This window comes from Onychostoma macrolepis, chromosome 20, assembly GCF_012432095.1.
Source record: "Onychostoma macrolepis isolate SWU-2019 chromosome 20, ASM1243209v1, whole genome shotgun sequence".
Lineage (NCBI taxonomy): Eukaryota > Metazoa > Chordata > Actinopteri > Cypriniformes > Cyprinidae > Onychostoma > Onychostoma macrolepis.
This window is the reverse complement of record NC_081174.1, coordinates 12,291,077-12,311,149: the sequence shown is the minus strand read 5'-3', so window position 1 is coordinate 12,311,149 and position 20,073 is coordinate 12,291,077. Positions and strand designations below refer to the sequence as shown.

At 38.8% G+C, this 20,073-nt stretch overlaps 1 protein-coding gene across 2 annotated transcripts; it reads right to left on the bottom strand.

Annotated features, from left to right (window-relative positions):
- Positions 1-3,702: 3,702 nt before the first annotated feature.
- kctd1 (potassium channel tetramerization domain containing 1) lies at positions 3,703-18,222 on the bottom strand. Of its 2 annotated transcripts, XM_058757030.1 has the most exons (6): positions 16,505-18,222; positions 12,008-12,198; positions 7,655-7,799; positions 7,442-7,507; positions 7,039-7,344; positions 3,703-4,641 (listed from the first exon to the last, which is right to left on the bottom strand). In XM_058757030.1, the coding sequence occupies exons 1-6, from the start codon at positions 18,002-18,004 to the stop codon at positions 4,477-4,479; spliced, it is 2,373 nt and encodes a 790-aa protein (XP_058613013.1). In that variant the 5' UTR covers positions 18,005-18,222; the 3' UTR covers positions 3,703-4,476. The 2 variants fall into 2 exon arrangements, with proteins under 2 accessions (XP_058613013.1, XP_058613014.1); XM_058757031.1 differs by lacking the exon at positions 7,442-7,507 and having other exon boundaries at positions 16,505-18,198.
- Positions 18,223-20,073: the final 1,851 nt, after the last annotated feature.

Below are 20,073 nucleotides of genomic sequence, written 5' to 3'. Positions count from 1 at the left end.
GCTCTCATCACTTCTCTTTAATGGTAACGACCTCAAAGCTTCCCAACAAACTTATTTGTTCTTGTTTGTCAATAGACTGGGCTTTTTCTGTGTAGATATACAGTGGTGTGAAAAAGTGTTGGCCCCCTTCCTGATTTTTTTTTTTTTTTGCATGTTTGTCACACTTTAATGTTTCAGATCATCAAACAAATTTAAATATTAATCAAAGATAACACAAGTAAACACAACATGCAGTTTTTAAATGAAGTTTTTTTATTATGAAGGGAAAATCCAAACCCACATGGCCCTGTGTGAAAATGTAATTGCCCCCTAAACCTAATAACTGGTTGGGCCACCTTAGCAGCAACAACTGCAATCAAGCGTTTGTGATGACTGGCAATGAGTCTTACCAGTCACTGTGGAGGAATTTTGGCCCTCTCTTCTTTGCAGAATTGTTTTAATTCAGCCACATTGGAGGGTTTTCGAACATGAATGGACTGTTCAGGGTCATGCCACAGCATTTCAATTGGATTTAAGTCCAGACTTTGATTTGGCCACTCCAAAACCTTAATTTTGTTTTTCTTGAGACATTCAGAGGTGGACTTGCTGGTGTGTTTGGAATCATTGTCCTGCTGCATAACCCAAGTGCGCTTGAGCTTGAGGTCACAAACTGATGGCTGGACATTCTCCTTCAGGATTTTCTGATAGAGAGCAGAATTCATGGTTCCATCAATTATGGCAAGTCATCCAGGTTCTGAAGCTGCAAAGCAGCCTCAGACCATCACACTACCACCACCATGTTTGACTGTTGGTATGATGTTCTTTTTATGAAATGCTGTGTTGGTATTATGCCAGATGTAATGAGACACCTTCCAAAAAGTTCAACTTTTGACGCATCAGTCCACAGAATATTTGCCCAAAAGTCTTGGGGATAATCAAGATATTTTTTGGCAAATGTGAGACGAGCCTTTGTGTTCTTTTTGGTCAGCAGTGGCTTTTGCCTTGTAACTCTCCCATGGATGCTGTTTTTGCCCAGTCTCTTTCTTATTGTTGAATCATGAACACTGACCTTAATTGAGGCAAGTGAGGCCTGCAGTTATTTAGATGTTGTTCTGGGTTCTTTTGGTAATTTTGGAAGGCCGGCCACTCCTGGGAAGGTTCACCACTGTTCAAAGTTTTCTCCATTTGTGGATAATGGCTCTGACCGTGGTTTGCTGGAGTCCCAAAGCCTTAGAAATGGCTTTATAACCCTTTCCAGACTGATACATGTAAACTATTTTGTTTCTCATCTGTTTATGAATTTCTTAAGATCGTGGAATGATGTGTTGCTCTTTAAACATGCTTCACTTTGTCAGACAGGTTCTATTTAAGTGATTTCTTGATTCAACAGTTCTGGCAGTAATCAGGCCTGGGTTTGGCTAGTGAAATTTAACTCAGCTTTCTAAAATAATGTGGTTAATCACAGTTCTTTCATGATTTAACAGGAGGGGGCAATTAATTTTTCACATAGGGCCAGGTAGGTTTGGACAGCTTTTTTCCCTTAATAAATGAAATCATCATTTAAAAACTGCTTTTTGTATTTACTTGCATTATCTTTGTGCAATATTAAAATTAGTTTGATGATCTGAATCTTTTAAGTGTGATAAATATGCAAAAAAATGAAAAAATCAGGAAGGGGGCCAACACTTTTTCACACCACTGTAAATTCTATTCTTTGCATGAGTTGGGCATGGCAGGGTATGATATGACGGCTGTTAATAGCTACCCTGCTCGCCCAGTAAGTTTGTTTGTTTAATTAAGTAAATAATTACTTAATTCATTTCAAAATAAATATTTTAAACACTAATACAAAAAGGAAAGAATGCAATTAGGTATAGGCCTATAACGTTCACGCAATAAACTGTCATTATGACTGACAACCGGAGAACAGAGATATTAAAATACATACTCTCCTGAGTTTTATAATGTAGTCTTGTATTTTATTAAAATTGTTTATAATTGGTATCTCAAAATATGCGCTCGTGCGCGGCGCAAGATGCTGCCCACTCCCACATAGGAATGCGATATTTTCAGAAAAGTAAAAATTTGCCATCTCGGCTGTTTCTCACCAAACCCATATACCCTCAGAACGCTTGGGATATACACCACAAGTTATTTTACGCTTGAAAAAGAAAAGAAAAAAAAAAGAAGAGAGAGAGCATTCTCTGCCATTAAATGGGCAAGTGCGAGCAGGATATTTTGTGTGTGTGTATGTACCTGTTTTTCTATTCAGGTGGGGACTTAAACCTGAATACGCACAGACTCATGGGGACTCGTGTGGGGACCTAAATTGAGGTTCCCACGGGTAAACAAGCTTATAAATCACACAGAATGAAGTTTTTTGAAAATCTAAAAATGCTGAAAGTTTCCTGTAAGGGGTAGGTTTAGGTGTAGGGTGATAGAATATCTGTACAGTAGAAAAAGCATTACGCCTATGGAGAGTCCCCACAAGGATAGCAAACCAGACGTGTGTGTGTGTCTCGAAAAAAGAAGGTATAGCCTTTAGAACAGGTGAGTTGCCCTACACAGTTCCACTGCGATGGGTTAAATCAATAAGCAGACAAACGCGACTACAGTCAAGCACAGACTAGTATGAAGTGCACAGGAAATATGCAGCAGTCATTTTAAAGCAGTTTATTTAATGAATATTGAGTATTATTATATGTTCACTTGGATTTTTTTCCTCAGCAGGGGAAATAACTAAATACTCTATCATTTGTGTGTGTGTGTGTGTACATTCAAAAATAATTACAAAATGTCATGCCTTTGACAAATAAAGAAAACAACAGCATGAGACACGCGTCTCGGTCTCCCTGAACATCTTTCTGTCTCACGCCACAAACACGAACAATCCGTGATACTTGACGCGCCTACTTGAAAAAGTCTACATTTAGATTATTTTGCGTTAAATGCATCATATAAGTCACTTTGGAAAAAAAAATCACAGTATGTATCATGATAAAAAAGTGACTGAAAAATATTGTAGGCTATAGCAAATTATTTCGCGGATCACTTTAAGAGCCGCTGGTCTACACAGAAAAAGCCTCGTCTAGACTCTGCCCCGGTACGAGTTGTGACGAGTTATTCATTAGTCTGCTTGTTTGATGAGAAAAAGAGAAAATGTAGTTGCAATAAAACGGGTTATGAATCCGTACACCTGCAGCAGCGGAGGACTATTTTGCTGCGCGGAACTGCAGAAGTACTGATGAAGGCACGGTTGATCTTTGGCTGACCAATCAGCAGAAGGGGGAGTTTAATTCCCGCCCACGTGTAGACATCGAATATTTAAGATGTTTATTAAATTTTCTATGCCTGAACGAAAACGAAAAATTAAGCTGAATTATCGTTTTTCCCCTTTTTTTGAAAAAAAAAAAAACGAAATAGGCGCCGTTTTCTCGTTTTTCTACTATCAGTATTAAATGAAAAAAAAACGAATGATCGGATGATACACGGACCTTGTTTAATACCCCGAGCTCATGTCACCTTTGCATTCATTTATTAATCAATGCAAGTTAATTTAATGACAATATTGTTCGCTAAAAAAGGCAAAAGACAATCCCTTGAAACTTGTGCGTTATGTTGAATGCATATTTTCCATGTTAATAAGCAACTCTTGGTGATTTTTTAAAACTTTTATTAACAATGTCACATTACATTCTTCTCAAACTTTAATCTCATGGATTATAAACCAGTTTTAAGTGTAACCAGACACTGTAAATTTATGATTTAAAAAAAAAAAAATTTTTTGTGTAGTATTTAAAAGAAAAAATACTGCAAGTTACAGCATAAATTCATCAGATTGGCTTGACAGTTTTGTATTTGAACTTGTCTGTTAAAATTATAAAAATGAAGAACAGTTGGGGAAAGAAATACTTTTTAATGAAGTCTTTCAGATCATTCAGTTTCATGACTGCGTTTGACAAAAGGAGGGTTCGTCTAGTCATATGATCCCTCAGAAACCCACAGCTGTGATTTATCCTTTATATGTGTGTGTATTTTTCTAATTAGAGCTGCTATTCCTCTCTGGTGTGATATGCTATTTATGAGAGAAACACTTGAAGATTAGCAACATAAATTATTCATCAAACAGCTTATTAAATAAGTATGGCAGCTGAAATTCTTTACAGGATGTCATATATAGAGTGTAACATTAGTTTAGCCTCTTCCACTCCTAGCTGTCACGGGGAAGACAAATCCAGCAAAAGTGCAGTCTGGCAGTCTTGAAGTTTTAAAACAAACCTTCACACAGAGAATCAAATGGAGACCACTCAGTATAGCCAGAGACGTTCAGAAAAAGTTCCCATTTAAATTTCAACATTATTTTTCCTTATTTGAATCTGTTTATTTAGGGACAGTACCAATGAAAAAATGTCTCAGAGGATTACAACATAAATCAAAACATCCCTTATATTCAGTTAAAAATACCATATCCAGTTTATTGTTTGTGAGAGAGGGCAGCTAATCCAGCGGTTCCTGTTTGATTCGAATGACGGAGGTCGTGACCCCACGGTGACTTCGTTTGATCTCTCTCCTCAGAACGTACTCACTGAACTGGGTTGAGTCCACACCACCTCCACAAGAAGCAGCAATCTCAAAACCTCTTTGCTGCAGTCGCTCCAGAACCTGACGAACACAAAAATTCCCAAAACACACACCAAATTATTATCCTTTCATATTCTACCAACAGTAAACAACTGATATACACTAGTGTTCAAAAGTTTGGGGTCAGTAAGGTTTTTAATGGTTCTGAATGAAGTCTCCTATATTCACCAAGGCTGCATTTATTTGATAAAATTATTTTAAAATGTAATTTATTTCTGTGATGGCAAAGCTGGATTATCAGCAGCCATTATTCCAGTCTTCAGTGTCACATGATCCTTCAGAGATTATTCTAAAATGCTGGGGTTTGGTGCTCAAGTCATTGTAAAAATAGTCAGCTGTGCTGCTTAGCTTTAAGTGTCATGTTTGGTCATTTTAATGCATTTAATCAATCAATAAATTCTGACACCAAACAGTAGTGTATGTATTTTTCTCCACGCAAATAGTTAAGAAAAATAGTTAAGTCTTTTGGTAAAGACATTGCCTCTGAATAAACTGGCTTGTGCTTACAAATGTGTTTATACAGCTTGATACAGTTTGATTTTCAACTGCAAAAAAAAAATTGCAGAATGCTTTACTAGTTGGGATGTACATGTACTTGCTAAGGATGTGGAGCTTTGAATAGTTCACTCAAAAATGAAAATTCTGTCATTAATGACTCATGTCGTTCCAAACCTGTAAGACTTTCATTCATCTTCGGAACACAAATTAAGATATTTTTGAAGAAATCTGAGAGCTTTCTGACCCTCCATAGACAGCAAGGGAACTGACTGCACCCCTACTACCTTTCCGGGCCTTGAATGTGGTAGTTGCGTTGCTGTCTATGCAGGGTCAGAAAGCTCTCGGATTTTATCAAAAATATCTTAATTTGTGTTCCGAAGATGAATGAAGGTCTTACTGGTTTAGAAACAACATGAGGAGGAGTAATTAATGACAGAATGACAATTTTGGCTGAGCTATCCCTTTAAAGATGGGATGTACTGTAACAATCACTGTTTGAAAAGAACAGTGTGAAGACTCTTCAAATTTCTGCTTTTGTGTCCCACAGAGAGAAAAAAAAGCAGCATATGGATTTAGAACAACATGAGTAAATTGTGACAATTTTCATGTTTGTGTGAACTATCCCTTTAATTGAACACCCCTGGCACAAAATCTCTGTCGTCTTCAGTTTGAAAAACAACACAGCGAAAGTGTTATAAACCATCTGTCCAGCAGCTCTCTCAGCTTAACAAAATGAGATACTTAAACCACTTGCTTATTCTGTCTTTCTTTCTGTCTGTTTCTCCCTCTCACTCTCTCACTGTTTCTTCCAGTCCTGCAGATATTCGCTCCACAGAACTGTGAGATCACATTCCATTAGTGTGCCTTAAGGATGTCCCTTCCTCTTTTTCTCTCCAGCACTGCATCACTAAAATTCCCTTCACTCCCTCCCTCCATCTACAGTTTTCCACCATTTTTCTCTTTCTTGGTCTTTTTTCCCCTCCAACCTCTCATTTACAGGTCAAAGTTTCTGTCTGTCTGCACTGTGTGACTTTCCATCATGCTTTTGTCCTTCAACCCTCTTTTTCTCTCATTTTTCTTTCCTGTCTTCTGCCTCTACTTTTCTCAATCTCCTGCTTCCATTAGTGTGACGGCAAGTGCCAGGGGCCAAAAGATTTAATAAGCAAACAGGATTAGACAGCCTCTAGACACACACATATACACACACACACACACACACACACAGTATGAAATTGTTACAGAGCACAGTATAGGAAAAACTGAGCTCATATTGTACATTCATTCCTGACATGAATCATGGGCCAGTGTTTGTAGTTTCTAATGCAAAATCAGCTGACGTTTCTGGATGAAGTTGTTTTAAAAGACTTGCAGATTTCATCTGAAGTGGTTACATGTGGTGTAACCATCAAGTAAAAAATAAATATTTTCCTTACACTGTAGATACATGCAAGTATACACTTCTTGATCGTTATTTAAAAGAAAAAGTTTTCAACTTATTCAGCTTATTATAATTATATATCATTACAGTTTTGTAAAGTGAATTAAAGCTGAATTAAACAATTTTTTCCCTAAGAAAAATTTTTGTGTGAAAAACTGAAATAGTATTTTCTTATAAAACGTATTCTAATAATCTTTATTTACAACTTTGAAAAATATTCAAAATAAAAATCCAAATTTTTTACAGTGTGTACTTAAGGTTTTCTTTTCAAGAATTTCATTCTTTAAATGACTATTTTATACTTCATCGTGATATCAGGACAGCTGTATCACATTTTTGACTTTGCATGGCTCGTGAATTCTCAAAAAACAGTAAAAAAGTGGTCAATACTTCATAAAAATGAATATTTATTATACAAATAAATAAATAAATAAATAATTGGTATTGGCTGGTGTGGAAGTGGTGTTTAAGGTGTCACCCACCTGTACAGAATTGAGGTGGCAGTATCCGTTTAGAGGAAAGCGTATGACGTGAGTGGAATCATGGTTCCAGCCTGCATTGACGGAGTTGCACATGACGTCTCCTATCTCTGGGAAGATGTCCTCGATGAGGGCTTTATCGCCACTGAGCGTTATCCTCTCTCCCAGCTCAGGGGCCACGCGCACTACCACACACTCACACATGCGTGATGTGTACCTAGAGTCCTGATCCGAACGCCAGCGCTCCAGCTCAGCCTGCAGAGGCTGCAGCTGGAAATATCGGGCCTCCTCGTACAGCAGAGAGTAGTCCTGCACACACACAGATACACAGATAGATGGCACAACTGATACTTAAGGAACGATTCACCTATGAAAATTCAGTCTTTGTTTTCGCCTGTTACAGTACTTTTATTTTGTTTTTGGACAGCTCCTGGTCCCTATGAACTGTTGCATGGCAAGAGATGTGTATTGACTGTGTTTCAAGAAAAAAATAACAGCATGGATTTGGAGCAACATGATGGTTATTGACAGAATGTTAATTTTGTGGTGAACTATTCATTTATTTTTTAAAACAATCTGACTATAACATCAATAATAATGCAGTGTAAGATTTAAATACCTTAAAGTCATCTGGGATGAGCAGTTTTGAGGTCCTGAGGAAGTTTAATATATAGCGGAACATGTGTCCATCCCGATCTATAAAATAATGCTGCTTCAGGCTATCCAATACAATGGGCTCCGTGCCATCAAACAAACGACCGATCCTGTGAGAGGAACAGACAGATATTCAAATATTTAGATGTTAATCAAACAATAACAATGATTTGCTTTCTTATAAAAGGTTTTTCTCACACACACATTCACTGGTATTCCTATCATGATGGGGACACATTAATGGTTTTTACACTGTGCAAACTGTATTTTCTATCCCCTTACCCTAAACCCACCCCTCACATAAAACTTTCTGCATTTTTAGATTTTTTTTGGATTTTTATGAACAGAAAGTTCAAAAGAACAACATTTATTTTAAAATTACATTTATTGATATGCCTGATATGATAGGCAGGAAAAGCAAAGTTGGCACACCACAGCTCCAAAGGACAAAATCTTTTCTTGTCTGACATTGTTTGTGGTTGAGCACCCACACTGAGCTTTAGGCCTGCTGGATGAGGGCACTCTGATTGTAATCTTTGTATAACTGATATGATATAAATAGATTTTTTGATATTTGTATACTTTTTTATTAGTTGGTATTTTTATTCCCCCCCATTTATTTATGTTCACATTCTAACATACAATCAGTCTGACAGCAGTTTCATGTGCTTCTAGACAGAGGAAGTGATTTTCAAAAATGAAAATCATGTCATTAATAATTACTCACCCTCATGTCGTTTCAAACCCGTGCGACCTTTGTTCATCTCCAGAACACAAATTAAGATATTTTTGATGAAATCCGAGAGATTTCTGACCCTGCTTAGACAGCAACTTAACTTCCACATTCAAGGCCCAGAAAGGTAGTAAGGACATCATTAAAATAGTCCATGCGATATCAGTGGCTCAACTGTAATTTTATGATGCTACGAGAATACTTTTTGTGTGCAAAGAAACTGCTTTATTCAACAATTTCTCCTCTTCCGTATCAGTCTTCGACATGCGTTCACGGGAGTACCACAACGCTACATAAAATTATGGTTGAACCACTGATTTCATCAAAAATATCTGAATTTGTGTTCTGAAGATGAAAGGTCTTACGGGTTTGCAACGACATGAGGGTGAGTAATTAATGACATAATTTTGGGGTAAACTATCCCTTTAACTGCACTAATGCACAATATATTCTTATATACAAATGTTGTCATGTGAAATGAATACATAGTGATCCATTCTATATGTGTTTTAAAAGGTCAATTATATACGACTAATGTCTCTTAACTACAATAATAATGGCATTACCAATGTACTGTTTTTTTTTTTTTTGCTTGCATTTAAAGAGATGTCAGTTTGCAGAAAATAAATGATTGAAACAATCTGAGGAAAAATTGTTGTGACTAGGTGCTGCTAGGATGTTTTTGGATTTGATGGAAGTTTGAGAACCACTGTGCTAAAATATTCATTAAAAACAATCATCTGAGTGTGCTCATGTAAATACATGACTGTCCCGACAGCAGATCTGACAGTTCTTTCGGTCAGCACAGTCTGCCTGAACTGTAGCCTGCATCTGCATCAGCATCACGGAGGGCATGGCTGGAGGCGGCGACCATCATTGCTCCTGACGACGCAAATGTCATCATCCAGCGCCCTGCTTCCTGCATGGTTCCATGAGGAGTGCGTTGTCATATTGATGTTGTTTGTGATAAAGTAGCCAAGGGGGGAATGGATCACAACTGTCACTGATGCCAATGCTCTCTGAAACATCTACTTGACAATTACAAAGGCTTTCCAAGGCCTATACTAGATTATTCCAGACCCATTTGATACTACATGGGAAAATATGTGTTTCTATGCCACTGTAAGGGACAGTGGGAGGCGGAAACCGTGTGAGACATGTGAGCAGTTGTGAGACAGGATGCTAGTCTGGCTCAAAGCGCTTCAGGCTCCTTTTGGCCTGTGCTCTGATGTTTGACTCAGTCAGCAGCTACAAGACAATAATGCTCTTTGGCATTGCAGAAATATACCGGTCAGTGAGCTAATGAGCACAGACAAGCCGCACACACACACATACACAGAAAACACACACATATAGAGCAAACACACATCATGAAGGACTTGTGTGTGAACAGACGCGTTCAGAGGATGACATGCGTTTTAGAAATTTTAGGCTGACTGACAGTTTGTTTCCAAAATATTTGGAATTTCGATTCCTGGTTCTGGAATCAACTCTGGAATCGATTCCTCACTGTTGCTTTCAATTCTTTTTATTTTAAATTCTTTGCTTTCTTTTAAAGATTGGAGATGTTCACCCAATCTTACTGTGACTACATGATATGAAAGCTTACATCCTTTTAATGGATGAAATATAGTGCTGCTGAACAATTAATCGCGATACATATTTATTATGTATTTATAAATACACACGCATGCATGTATATATTTAAGAAAAATTTTATGTTTATATATTAAATATATTTATATATAAAATAAATTATATGAATAAAATAGGTGCTGATATTAATAATTTGTTGATCTATTCATGTAGCGGTGCTCGGAGATTATAAGGTTAGTTTATTATTTTTTATATACTTAAAAGACCTAGAAAAAATGTGTGTTTGCGCATCATTGTCATTACAGTGTAAAACTTTAAAGTAGGAAACTTATCCAAGATATAGGCCTAGGCTAATCATTATTCTTCAGTTGTATGCTTTTCAGTGGTGGACGAAGTACACAAATCAAGTACTTGAGTAAAAGTACAGATACGTATTATAAAATATTACTCCAGTAAAAGTAAAAATTCTGCTTTTTCAATTTTACTCGAGTGAAAGTACAAAAGTACTCGATTTGTTATGTACTTAAGTAAAAAAGTACTGATAGATAGATTTATTTTGCATTTTTATATAGACTATGTAATTTAATTTTATATTAGCACATATTTTTTATAATCCTACTGCTCAAAACACCTGGGATTAGGAAAATATAATTATATTTTCATAATGATTTTTTTCTTTACAAACCTTGTCTGTGGTGTTAAAACACCCCTGGCCGAATGCCCCCACTTCCCACTTTTATCTTACTGTAGTTACCATGTTCTGAACATCACATCCATCTATCTAGGTGGTTGAATAAAATATTTTGACTTTATATCTAAAATTTTTCTCAATTTAGCACCAGCAAGCTTGTTAGCTAGACAGTTAGCATCAGCTAACAATATTCACTTATTTTCAGTATGGTTATGAATAAACATTCATATCTGTCTACTCTGCTAGTTGAGCTAAACAATATAAATATGTATACTGTTGATAAACAATATAAAAACAGACGTCACATAGGGCTAAATGCGTAGCATTTTAATAAAACTGCTAACGTTACAGCAGTGGGTAATATGAACGTGTAACGTTACGAGTTATTTTATTTAATCTGAGTTATTTTAATGTTTCGTTTTTTTGACCTAAAACACTGACATTGATCTGCATTCAAGCATTTCAGTGGGCTTAAATAGAGATCACAGCATATTTAGTTCACAAACAACTGACAGATTTGACCTAAATATGATTTTCAGTTACAATAATTAATCCTAAAATTCGACATTAGTAATTTACTTTTCGCAGCATCAGTTGCGCGCGCGCGCTCACAAGACCTCCCGGTTCTTGTGAGTTCAGTTCACTGGAGACACGCTCTAAACGGTTCAGTTGAATCAGTGAGTTGTCGACCCGAGAACAGCTGCAATCGGATCATTCCAATTCGTGAATGAATCGTTTGTTGCAATTTGCGAACCGATTTAACAGGTTCATTGAAAAGAATCAGTTTGTTCATGAATCAGACACCGCTTCTGCGTCTCGGAGCACGTGATGTATTATAAGGAGTAACGATATGTTTTATGAAATGTAGTGAAGTAAAAAGTACGATCTTAAGCTTTGGAATGCAGTGAAGTAAAAGTAAAAGTTACTCAAAATAAAACTACTCCAGTAAAGTACAGATACTTGAAAAATGTACTTAAGTACAGTAACGAAGTAAAGCTACTTCATTACTGACCACCACCGATGCTTTTCAACATATAAGGATCACAGAATGAAACAACGATAACAAACTTTATTAACTGAAGTGAATTAAAGGTAATAATCAGCAATATGCTTTATTTAAATGTTTCAGCGTGACTTACAGTAGGCTACCATGAAAATGAGTGGTTAGAAATAAGTCAACTTTCTATTGGCAACACCTCAGAGTCGATTCTTTTTGTTTTTGGAATCAATTCCCGGCCCTATCTATTACACTATGGTGTCCATTTCTATATGGGTTTGTGTCTGTGTGTGAAATTTACCTGGACTCTGGGTATTTGGTTAATGTGGCCAGGCTGCTGGTATACATGTGACCCCCTACATCAATGTGAACCGGTGCGTTGGTCTTTGTGAGCTGTGCGGGTGTGGGGATGCCAGCTGTACCCAGCGGGGAGACCGGCGAATGTGCCAAGATCGGCCGAGTCGACATGCCCACACTGTTGCTGCGATTCTCCTGAGAAAAAAAGATGGGAAAGAAGTAATTTCAAAATTAATATTTATAACAGGAGGTCAAATGAGTCAACATGAAATGGCATTTGAAACCAGTTTTACTTGGAAAAAAGTTTATGCATCAGGATTTGATTGGATTGCAAAAAGCGGACACTGATACACAAGAACGTAACTATACTGTCTTAGGAAAATAGCAGACAAGTTGTATTTTTATACTTTAATAGAGATTGAATTTATCCGTCAAGATCTGATCAGATCAAGAAAATTGGGCACTGAATGGACCAGAATGGAGTCAAGTGGTTGGAAGGGAGGGGTTGAAGAAGTAAAAGGAATTTGTGACGTCAGCCGAAAAGAAATTTCTCAGGCCCCTGGGTGAAAGTTGAGGGCCTGTGATGGCCTTTGATTTGGGCTTTCGTGCCATGTCATATTACAAGACAGCAGAAAAATAGGGAGGAAAAAAAATAAAAAACATGCCACTGAAGCATTTATTCATATAACTTAAAAAATCCTTAACACTTTGCATTGAAATGTACAGAATATAACAGATCTGAATTTGAAAAAAAAGCCTATTTTAATAATATATTTGGATATAATGCAGCATTTACTTACTAAGCACTGGTTTAAATTTTACAAAGACAAATTTCTTTTTTCTTTGGAATATTATGTCGATGTATTGTACAAAAGGAGCATGCATTACATAAACAGGCGTCAATTTTGATTTCATGTGAGCTTGATCTCTGTCACTATCTGAAACCAAACAGAATCGCAGGTTTGAACACTCCTACAGCCCCTTTTGCCTCAAACTCCCACCCTCCATTGTCCAGAAAACAGGTAGTTTGGCGATTCAGACAAGCATGGTTTTAAAAAAGCCACGGGGCAACAGTGTTTCTGGGAATCAACTTTTAAATAGCTTGCTTATAGCACTTTCTGCACACTGAGACTAGAATAGGAAAATATTTGAACTGAAACAACTGAAGCAGCCTCTTCATTTGGTTAATGTGTCATGAGTGTGGAATGGGAGCACAGCGTTAAATGGTTTACAACATAAACACAGATAATCATTTCTACCTTGACAGCTACATTACAACATAAGTGGAAATAATTAAATTGACCCGTTATGGCATTAATGGTGATTTGGCTGTCAGCACTACACAACATTACAGTAGCGCCACTCTCATTAGCATCGGTAGGGGCTTCGTCTGCTTGTGCTGGGAAATAACTGTTTGCTAAATCTCAATGGTCACTCTCTACTGAGGCGCAATGAAACAGCCATGGGCAGAGTTTCCTTTAAAGATGAAAAACTGAAAAAAGTAAACTGTAACATAAGTATACTTGTGTACTTAGTACACTATCAATGCATTTTTCGCCCAGAGCGGAGTAACAATATCTGAGTCGACTGTCTTACAGAATGAAACATGCTGGGAGAATGAGTACAGCGGACTGGCTTATACAGCGACCTGAAAAACAAGCATTAACCCTTGGTAATACACAGAACATGTGCAAGTAAACATGTATCCAGGCTAGCACATTACAGCACTAATGATAAACATCTCTGGCACAACTGGGTGTTTTAGCGGGTGCAGTTTTCTAATGGTGGCTGAATGGGGCGTTATGCCTATGGGAAGACTAACTTGGGTCAAAAAGTCATTTTCTTATGCATCACTTTAAAAAAAAAAAAGTTTTATTTTCTGGCTAAATTTATATTTGCAGTAGACAATGAGGAAATGAGAGCATGGGGTGGAAAATGTTTGCTTTTATTGATTTGGCTTTTGACAAAAATAAAATTGTACAGTCAACTTATATACACACGGCCAATACACATAAAAAACGTAATATATTTGAGCCTTATAGAACAAAGCTAGTTCAGTGACCTTTGCAGTAAATAAGTACAACCCAATAAAGTTAAAACAAGTGTTACATGAACCAAATCTATTTATTATTCCACTGTCACAGATGGTGCTGGGAGCCAGAGAAGGGTGAGCTATTGGCTCTGCCATTAGCTAATTAGAAAAATGTTGACACCAACTTAAAGTATACTCTGGAATTGTGGATGCTCCAAATAAACAAGCAGAGTACGTTAATTATTGCAGTAGTGATGTGAGAGAGTTTGGAGCTGAGCTCTTTGCAGTATTTATTGTGATGAGTAAATGTACATATTGGAATATTTCTGTAGATTATTTGTGATTTGAGAGTGAGAGGTAGTATGAGAGTTGGTAAAATATATACAGGTCTATAGATCTAGTCAAAAACATGAGAATAAAAGTGAATGAAAATGTTGCAATGGATATCTACATATAATTGCAGAGCTCATTAGTGAGTGATAAATAAATAAACAAACAAATAAATGGCCATACTTCATTGCTTGCTTTTGAATAAGAGTATGGATACTTCTATTATAATGTGTCATCAGTGATTTCTTGAACAGCTGTCAGTGTTATAATGGAGTATCATATAAGCAACATGTGTCAGAAGCTACTACAGTGTTGGTACTATCTTTCTAAACTTCAGATGACAAAATAATAATAATTTGTACAAAATAACTTCAAAAGTTTGTGGTTTATATATTTTGATACTTTATGCTTTTTTAAAAACTGATTTTGAAAGTGACAGTAAAGACATTTATAATGTTACAAAAGATTTCCATTTCAAATAAGTGTTGTTCTTTGGTAAATGCTGCTCTTTGTAACTTTTTATTCATAGAATCCTGAAAAAAAATAATTGCATCACGGTTCCAAAAAAAAAAAATTAGGCAGCTGCAGCACAACTGTTTTAAACATTGATAATAATAATTGTTTCTTGAGCAGCAAATCAGCATATTTCTGAAGGATGACACTGAAGACTGATGTAATGCTGAAATTCCATTACGGGAACACATTACATTTTAAAATATATTAAAATTAAAAGAAACATTAAATCTTTCATTATATTACTGTTTTTACAGTATTTTTGATCAAATAAATGCAGCTTTGGTGAGCATATACTTTTGAACAGTAGTGTGCTTGTAAATGCAAAGTATGTAAAATGATAAGCCTAAATAATGCATATGACTCAATGGATGCATGAGGTAAAAAGTTTCCCAAAGTTTCAAAGTCTCTGACCCAGACTCTTGATCTCAGCATGTACAGAAACTGAGGAAAATATGAAAGCAAAGACGCACTTTACATTAGTTAATTAGCAAGGAGGGGACAGGACATAATTGGATTTGAATGTGAAATTACCAAGTGTCATAATTGACAAGGCCTTTCAATTTTTTTTTTTTTCCAGGATGTTTTCAAGGACTCTCTTCCTCCTCTAGGTGTCGCTAATACATACTTACCCCAAACTTTTTAAAGAGAGAAACATGCTGTGATTTTAGTGGATGGCAACAAATAGAAAAAATAAAATAAAATAAAATTTGAACATTAACATTCATAATGACAATATTCCTGAGGTTACATTAAAAAAAGCACAGGTATAAACTCCCGAGGATGAATATTTAGGTACTGTAGAGCACTGTTTAATTCTGATCATTAATATAGTGCAATGCAGCTGAAGAACACACTAAACAGCTCATCTCAGGCATTATATTTAGGAGTCAATGTTTTTTGCTGGAGCCCAGCACAGGTGCAATATTAGCTCATGCCTCCGCAGGCAACGGATGCTTTTATTTTTCACACTCACCTTCATGCTGAAGGGTGAAGAAATCAGTGCCTGTTTTAGTGCAGCCTACTTACAAATCATAATAATATTCACCAACATGTGAACGAATCAATCTTAATCACATCCCCAAATGGACCACCCCTGGCAGTTTGAGCTGCTGCCCCTCGGCAAAGACGGAAATGGACTTGTTTATAAAGACGGGGAGTTAGTTAGAAAAAAAGGACATTAAAGGTGTATTAATCTAATAACAGACCTCACAAACATATATTAACTCCAAAAATGTATCCAAAATGAAAACGTACAGTTCACTTGCTTTGTGTGGGGACCAAGTGGCACAGTTCAAAGTTAAGTTTCATTCTGAAATCGCACTTTGTCCCAAGATACACCAGCATAACAAAATTGACATTATAATGAAGAAGTAAATCAGGGATTTGATGACAAATGTTCCATGCAAAATGACACACACAGATGAGTCAAATTTGACATCCCACGTTGTTGTTTCAAATGATTAATTTGCATAAATACACTCGGTGTGAAAACCCAATTGTCCTCTGACTGATGTGATTGACAGACAGCAGGGCCGCTGGTAAAACTAATTTGAAGCGCTATTATAAGACCGTGTCACGTGTCAAAAACGTTTCGACGTGCTAAAGACATGAAATCGCCGTTACCTGTGAGGGCAGCATACGAGGACTCTCTCCGTTGGGTTCGCAACGAGCGGAGACTAGCGCGGTGACAGCCGGAGTGTCCGTGCGCGCGCAGAGTCTTTTCGGCGATGCCCCCGGTTCCGCAACGCTTACCGGACAGACGAGCGTCCGCGGGCGCTTGATCACCTTCTGCGGTTTGAGCTCGAGCTCGGCCTCGCAGCGCAGCACGTGCTGCAGGTGCGCTCCTCCGTTGACCGTTTCCGGAGAGACGCGGAGAGGCGCTAACTTTGACCCGATGCCCGCAATGCCGTTGAGCGTTGCTATGGAGACGGCGCCGATGCAGTGGTTGGTGTAGGTCTTTGACAGTTTGGCGGCACGCGACAGCATCTGCATCCTCGTGCCCAGCAGGTTCTTACCGATGGCTTTATTCTCGTACCACGTCGTGTCGGTCTCGCTGCAGTGATCCCGCGGGCGCTGGAAGAACGCCTTGCAGAGAGGATTGCGTTTAGAGAGGTACTTGACGAAGCTCGCGTAGGGACAGAACTCTGTGGCGGTCTCGTACATGCGGGGCAGGTTGTCGTCGTCCGTGTCCGTTCTTTTCTTCGTCCAGGACGCGGAACGGGACTTGTGGTACGGCCCGAGCGCTTTGAAGTACACAAACTTGCGTCCGTCCTCGTCCGCGGCCAGACCGAAAGAGTCCTCCTCGAGCTCGCGCTGGTTCTCCCGCCCCCGCGTGCAGAAGTACATGCAAGTCTCGAACCACACTTTGTTGAGCAGCCCAAACGGAGAGCTGGCGCTGAACACGGCCGACGTGTAGAGCTTTCTCAGGTCGGTGCGCGTGATGGCTTGCTTCTGCACCACGGGACCTGCGCCCTGCTCCTCCAGCTTGCGTATGACCGCGGCGAGCGCGAGGTTGGCGCTGCGCAGCTCTGGGTCCTTGGTGAGGTCCAGCGTGCGGCAGAAGGGGGGCTCGTTCAGGTAGCGGTTGAGCGAGCTCCGGATGCTGATGAGGGAGGACTTGCTGTACAGCTGTCCGCTTTTGGAGCGCGCCTCTGAGTAGAAGGAGCGCAGCACTTTGCAGAGCGCGTGCTTTTCCATGCTCTCAAAGTCCGTACTTTGCGCCTTCTCCGTCAGGTACTCCCGGAAGATTCGCACCGCGTACCGGGTGGCCAAGCGCGTGTTCTCGCTCAGCCTGGAGCGGTGCACGTCTCCCTCGGGTCCCGCGTCCAGAGCGGCGAAAAGCGGGTCCCCCGCCGCCGCTGAGTCGAGCTGGTCCGTATTGCGCATAAGGACCGCTTCCCCCGTTTCCACGGCAGCAGCGCAGCTGTCGGGCTCCCCGCACTCCTCCCACTCTAACTCGGCTTCCTCTTCTGACACTTCTCCCTCTTCCCCTGTGATCTGGATCTCCTGAATCTCTTCCTCCTCTTCCTCGCCCGAGCCTCCGTCTCTCTCCCGTTCCCCCGCCATCGGGTCCGGTTCATCATCTCTACAGCAGTGGTCCCCGCTGCCAGGCATTCTCGCCATATTGCAGTCTGACAGTGTATGAGTCCCGAGGCACTGCGCATGCGCTATATTGGACCGCAGAGCTGAGAGCTTTTTGTGCGTTTTAGTGACCTTCAGCTACGAGAACAGGCACGCGCTCTTAAAGGTGCAGGGAAAGGGGAGCTAGATTGTCCAAAATTAAAACACACAGACACACACACACACACACTTTCGCACTTCAACGGAAAGATGAAGCGAGAGACAGAAGCAAACGGTCAGCTATACCCTGTATTGGACTGCAGCAGAATTAAGCACTAAATTATGCCTTTAATACACCCACACAGACACACACACCTGCTAATTATTAAAGGGCTATGCAGCTCAGGCAGGCTGACTTGATTTGGGAGTTTCCAGTAGCAGCTGTGATCATGTCTAACCCTGAGGCCATCCATATACTTTCGAGTGTGTGCATACAGCCTTTTGTGTATGTGTGAGAGGAAGAGAGAATGTGACAGATGGGAGGGAGAGAGAGATGGAGGTGTGGTGAGCTAATTGATATTTCTGTGCATGGTAAGAATAATTTCAACACAGCATAAAGTGCACACCGTGGGTTTGTGTGTGCAATGATGGCAGGTAGACAGGGAAAAAAAAAACATTCGAAAAGGTGAAAACTCACACAAAAGGAACAGTTCATGCAAAAATGAGAACTGTGTCATTACTTTCACACTCAAACCTCATATAATGTAAAAATTATTTTTCAAAGTTGTAAATAAAGATTGTTAGGTTACTTTGTTCAAGGGGAAAAAACTATTTTGAAGATTTCACATTTAATTTAGTGTTAACCATTCCTTTTTGTTGTTTGAAAAGTTTACTAGCAATTTCTGACTGAATATATATAAATATGTTTTTTTTTTTTGCAGTGTACCTATCCTGCACCCTTTTTACAATATAATGAAAGTGAATGAGGATTGGTGTTCATACACATCTTTAAAGTCTTTTGAAGTCATAAAATACCTTTGCAGGTGAAAAAGACTAAATACCAAAAATCTTGAGATCCATGAAAGCTCTCATTGGCACATTTATGAGTTGATTCATTTCAATAAACCAGTTGATCCAGTTTACAAAATGGACTGACTGGAAGATTATTAGTGAACAACAACTGAAATTTGTCTATTTGTCCCATAAGGCTATTATATGGCTTCATAAGACTTGCAATATAGGACTTGAGTCATATGGACCATTTTATGATAATTTTATGGTGCTTTTGCATCTGTTTTGAAGCTTCGAATGGAAAAGTATCTCAAAATGCCACCTTTTGTATTAGGCATTTGGGTGTATAAAAGACGACTGGTAGACTCACCCACAGTTTTTCATATTACTTGCTATTTATGATGTGCCACTGTGACTGGACTGTATTTAACTTCTGCTGTTCTGATATGCATTTATGTGCTGTGATTTGCAAATGCAGCTCAGCTGGAGCTCACTGCAGACTTTCTCAGGTTAGAGCATATTTTCATTTTCCTCTCTTACACTCCTCCATCTAGCAATAGAGGCTATTGTAATGTAAACGGAGCACCCCTCAATTGCATCATGACTTACTCATTTATGCATTGATATTTTCATGTATGAATGATTCTAGAGTACTCAGTATAAAATTGCTTTCGGCCCTGTGGATAAAGAGCCATGCTCCATCTCTAAATCTATACGGCAAAATATGCCAGTTTTCATTCGATTCATTACATTCATCCATTAATACGAGATCATCCTCTATAAGTGACCTTGATCAAGAACACATTCCTAAGTGCTTCTACATTCACGCCTCTCTCCTCTCCCCTGTGTTTGTGTGTGTGTCGTGAGAACCCCGAGGCAACTGCTGTCTCAGTATGAACAGCACAGAGCTGAGGTTTGGCTCTGGAGAATAAGGCAGATGTTTGTCTCCGGCGCTGTGCCTCAGAGAGAGGCAACGCATGAGGAAGCGGATTTTAGAGCTCAGTAGGGCTCAAAGCTAGAGGAGGGATGAAAAAAGCTCTATTCATCCATCAGCAAATCAACAGCGATCATCTGACTCATTAACTTTATACGGTCAGAGTTCTTCCACAGTCTTGTGAACA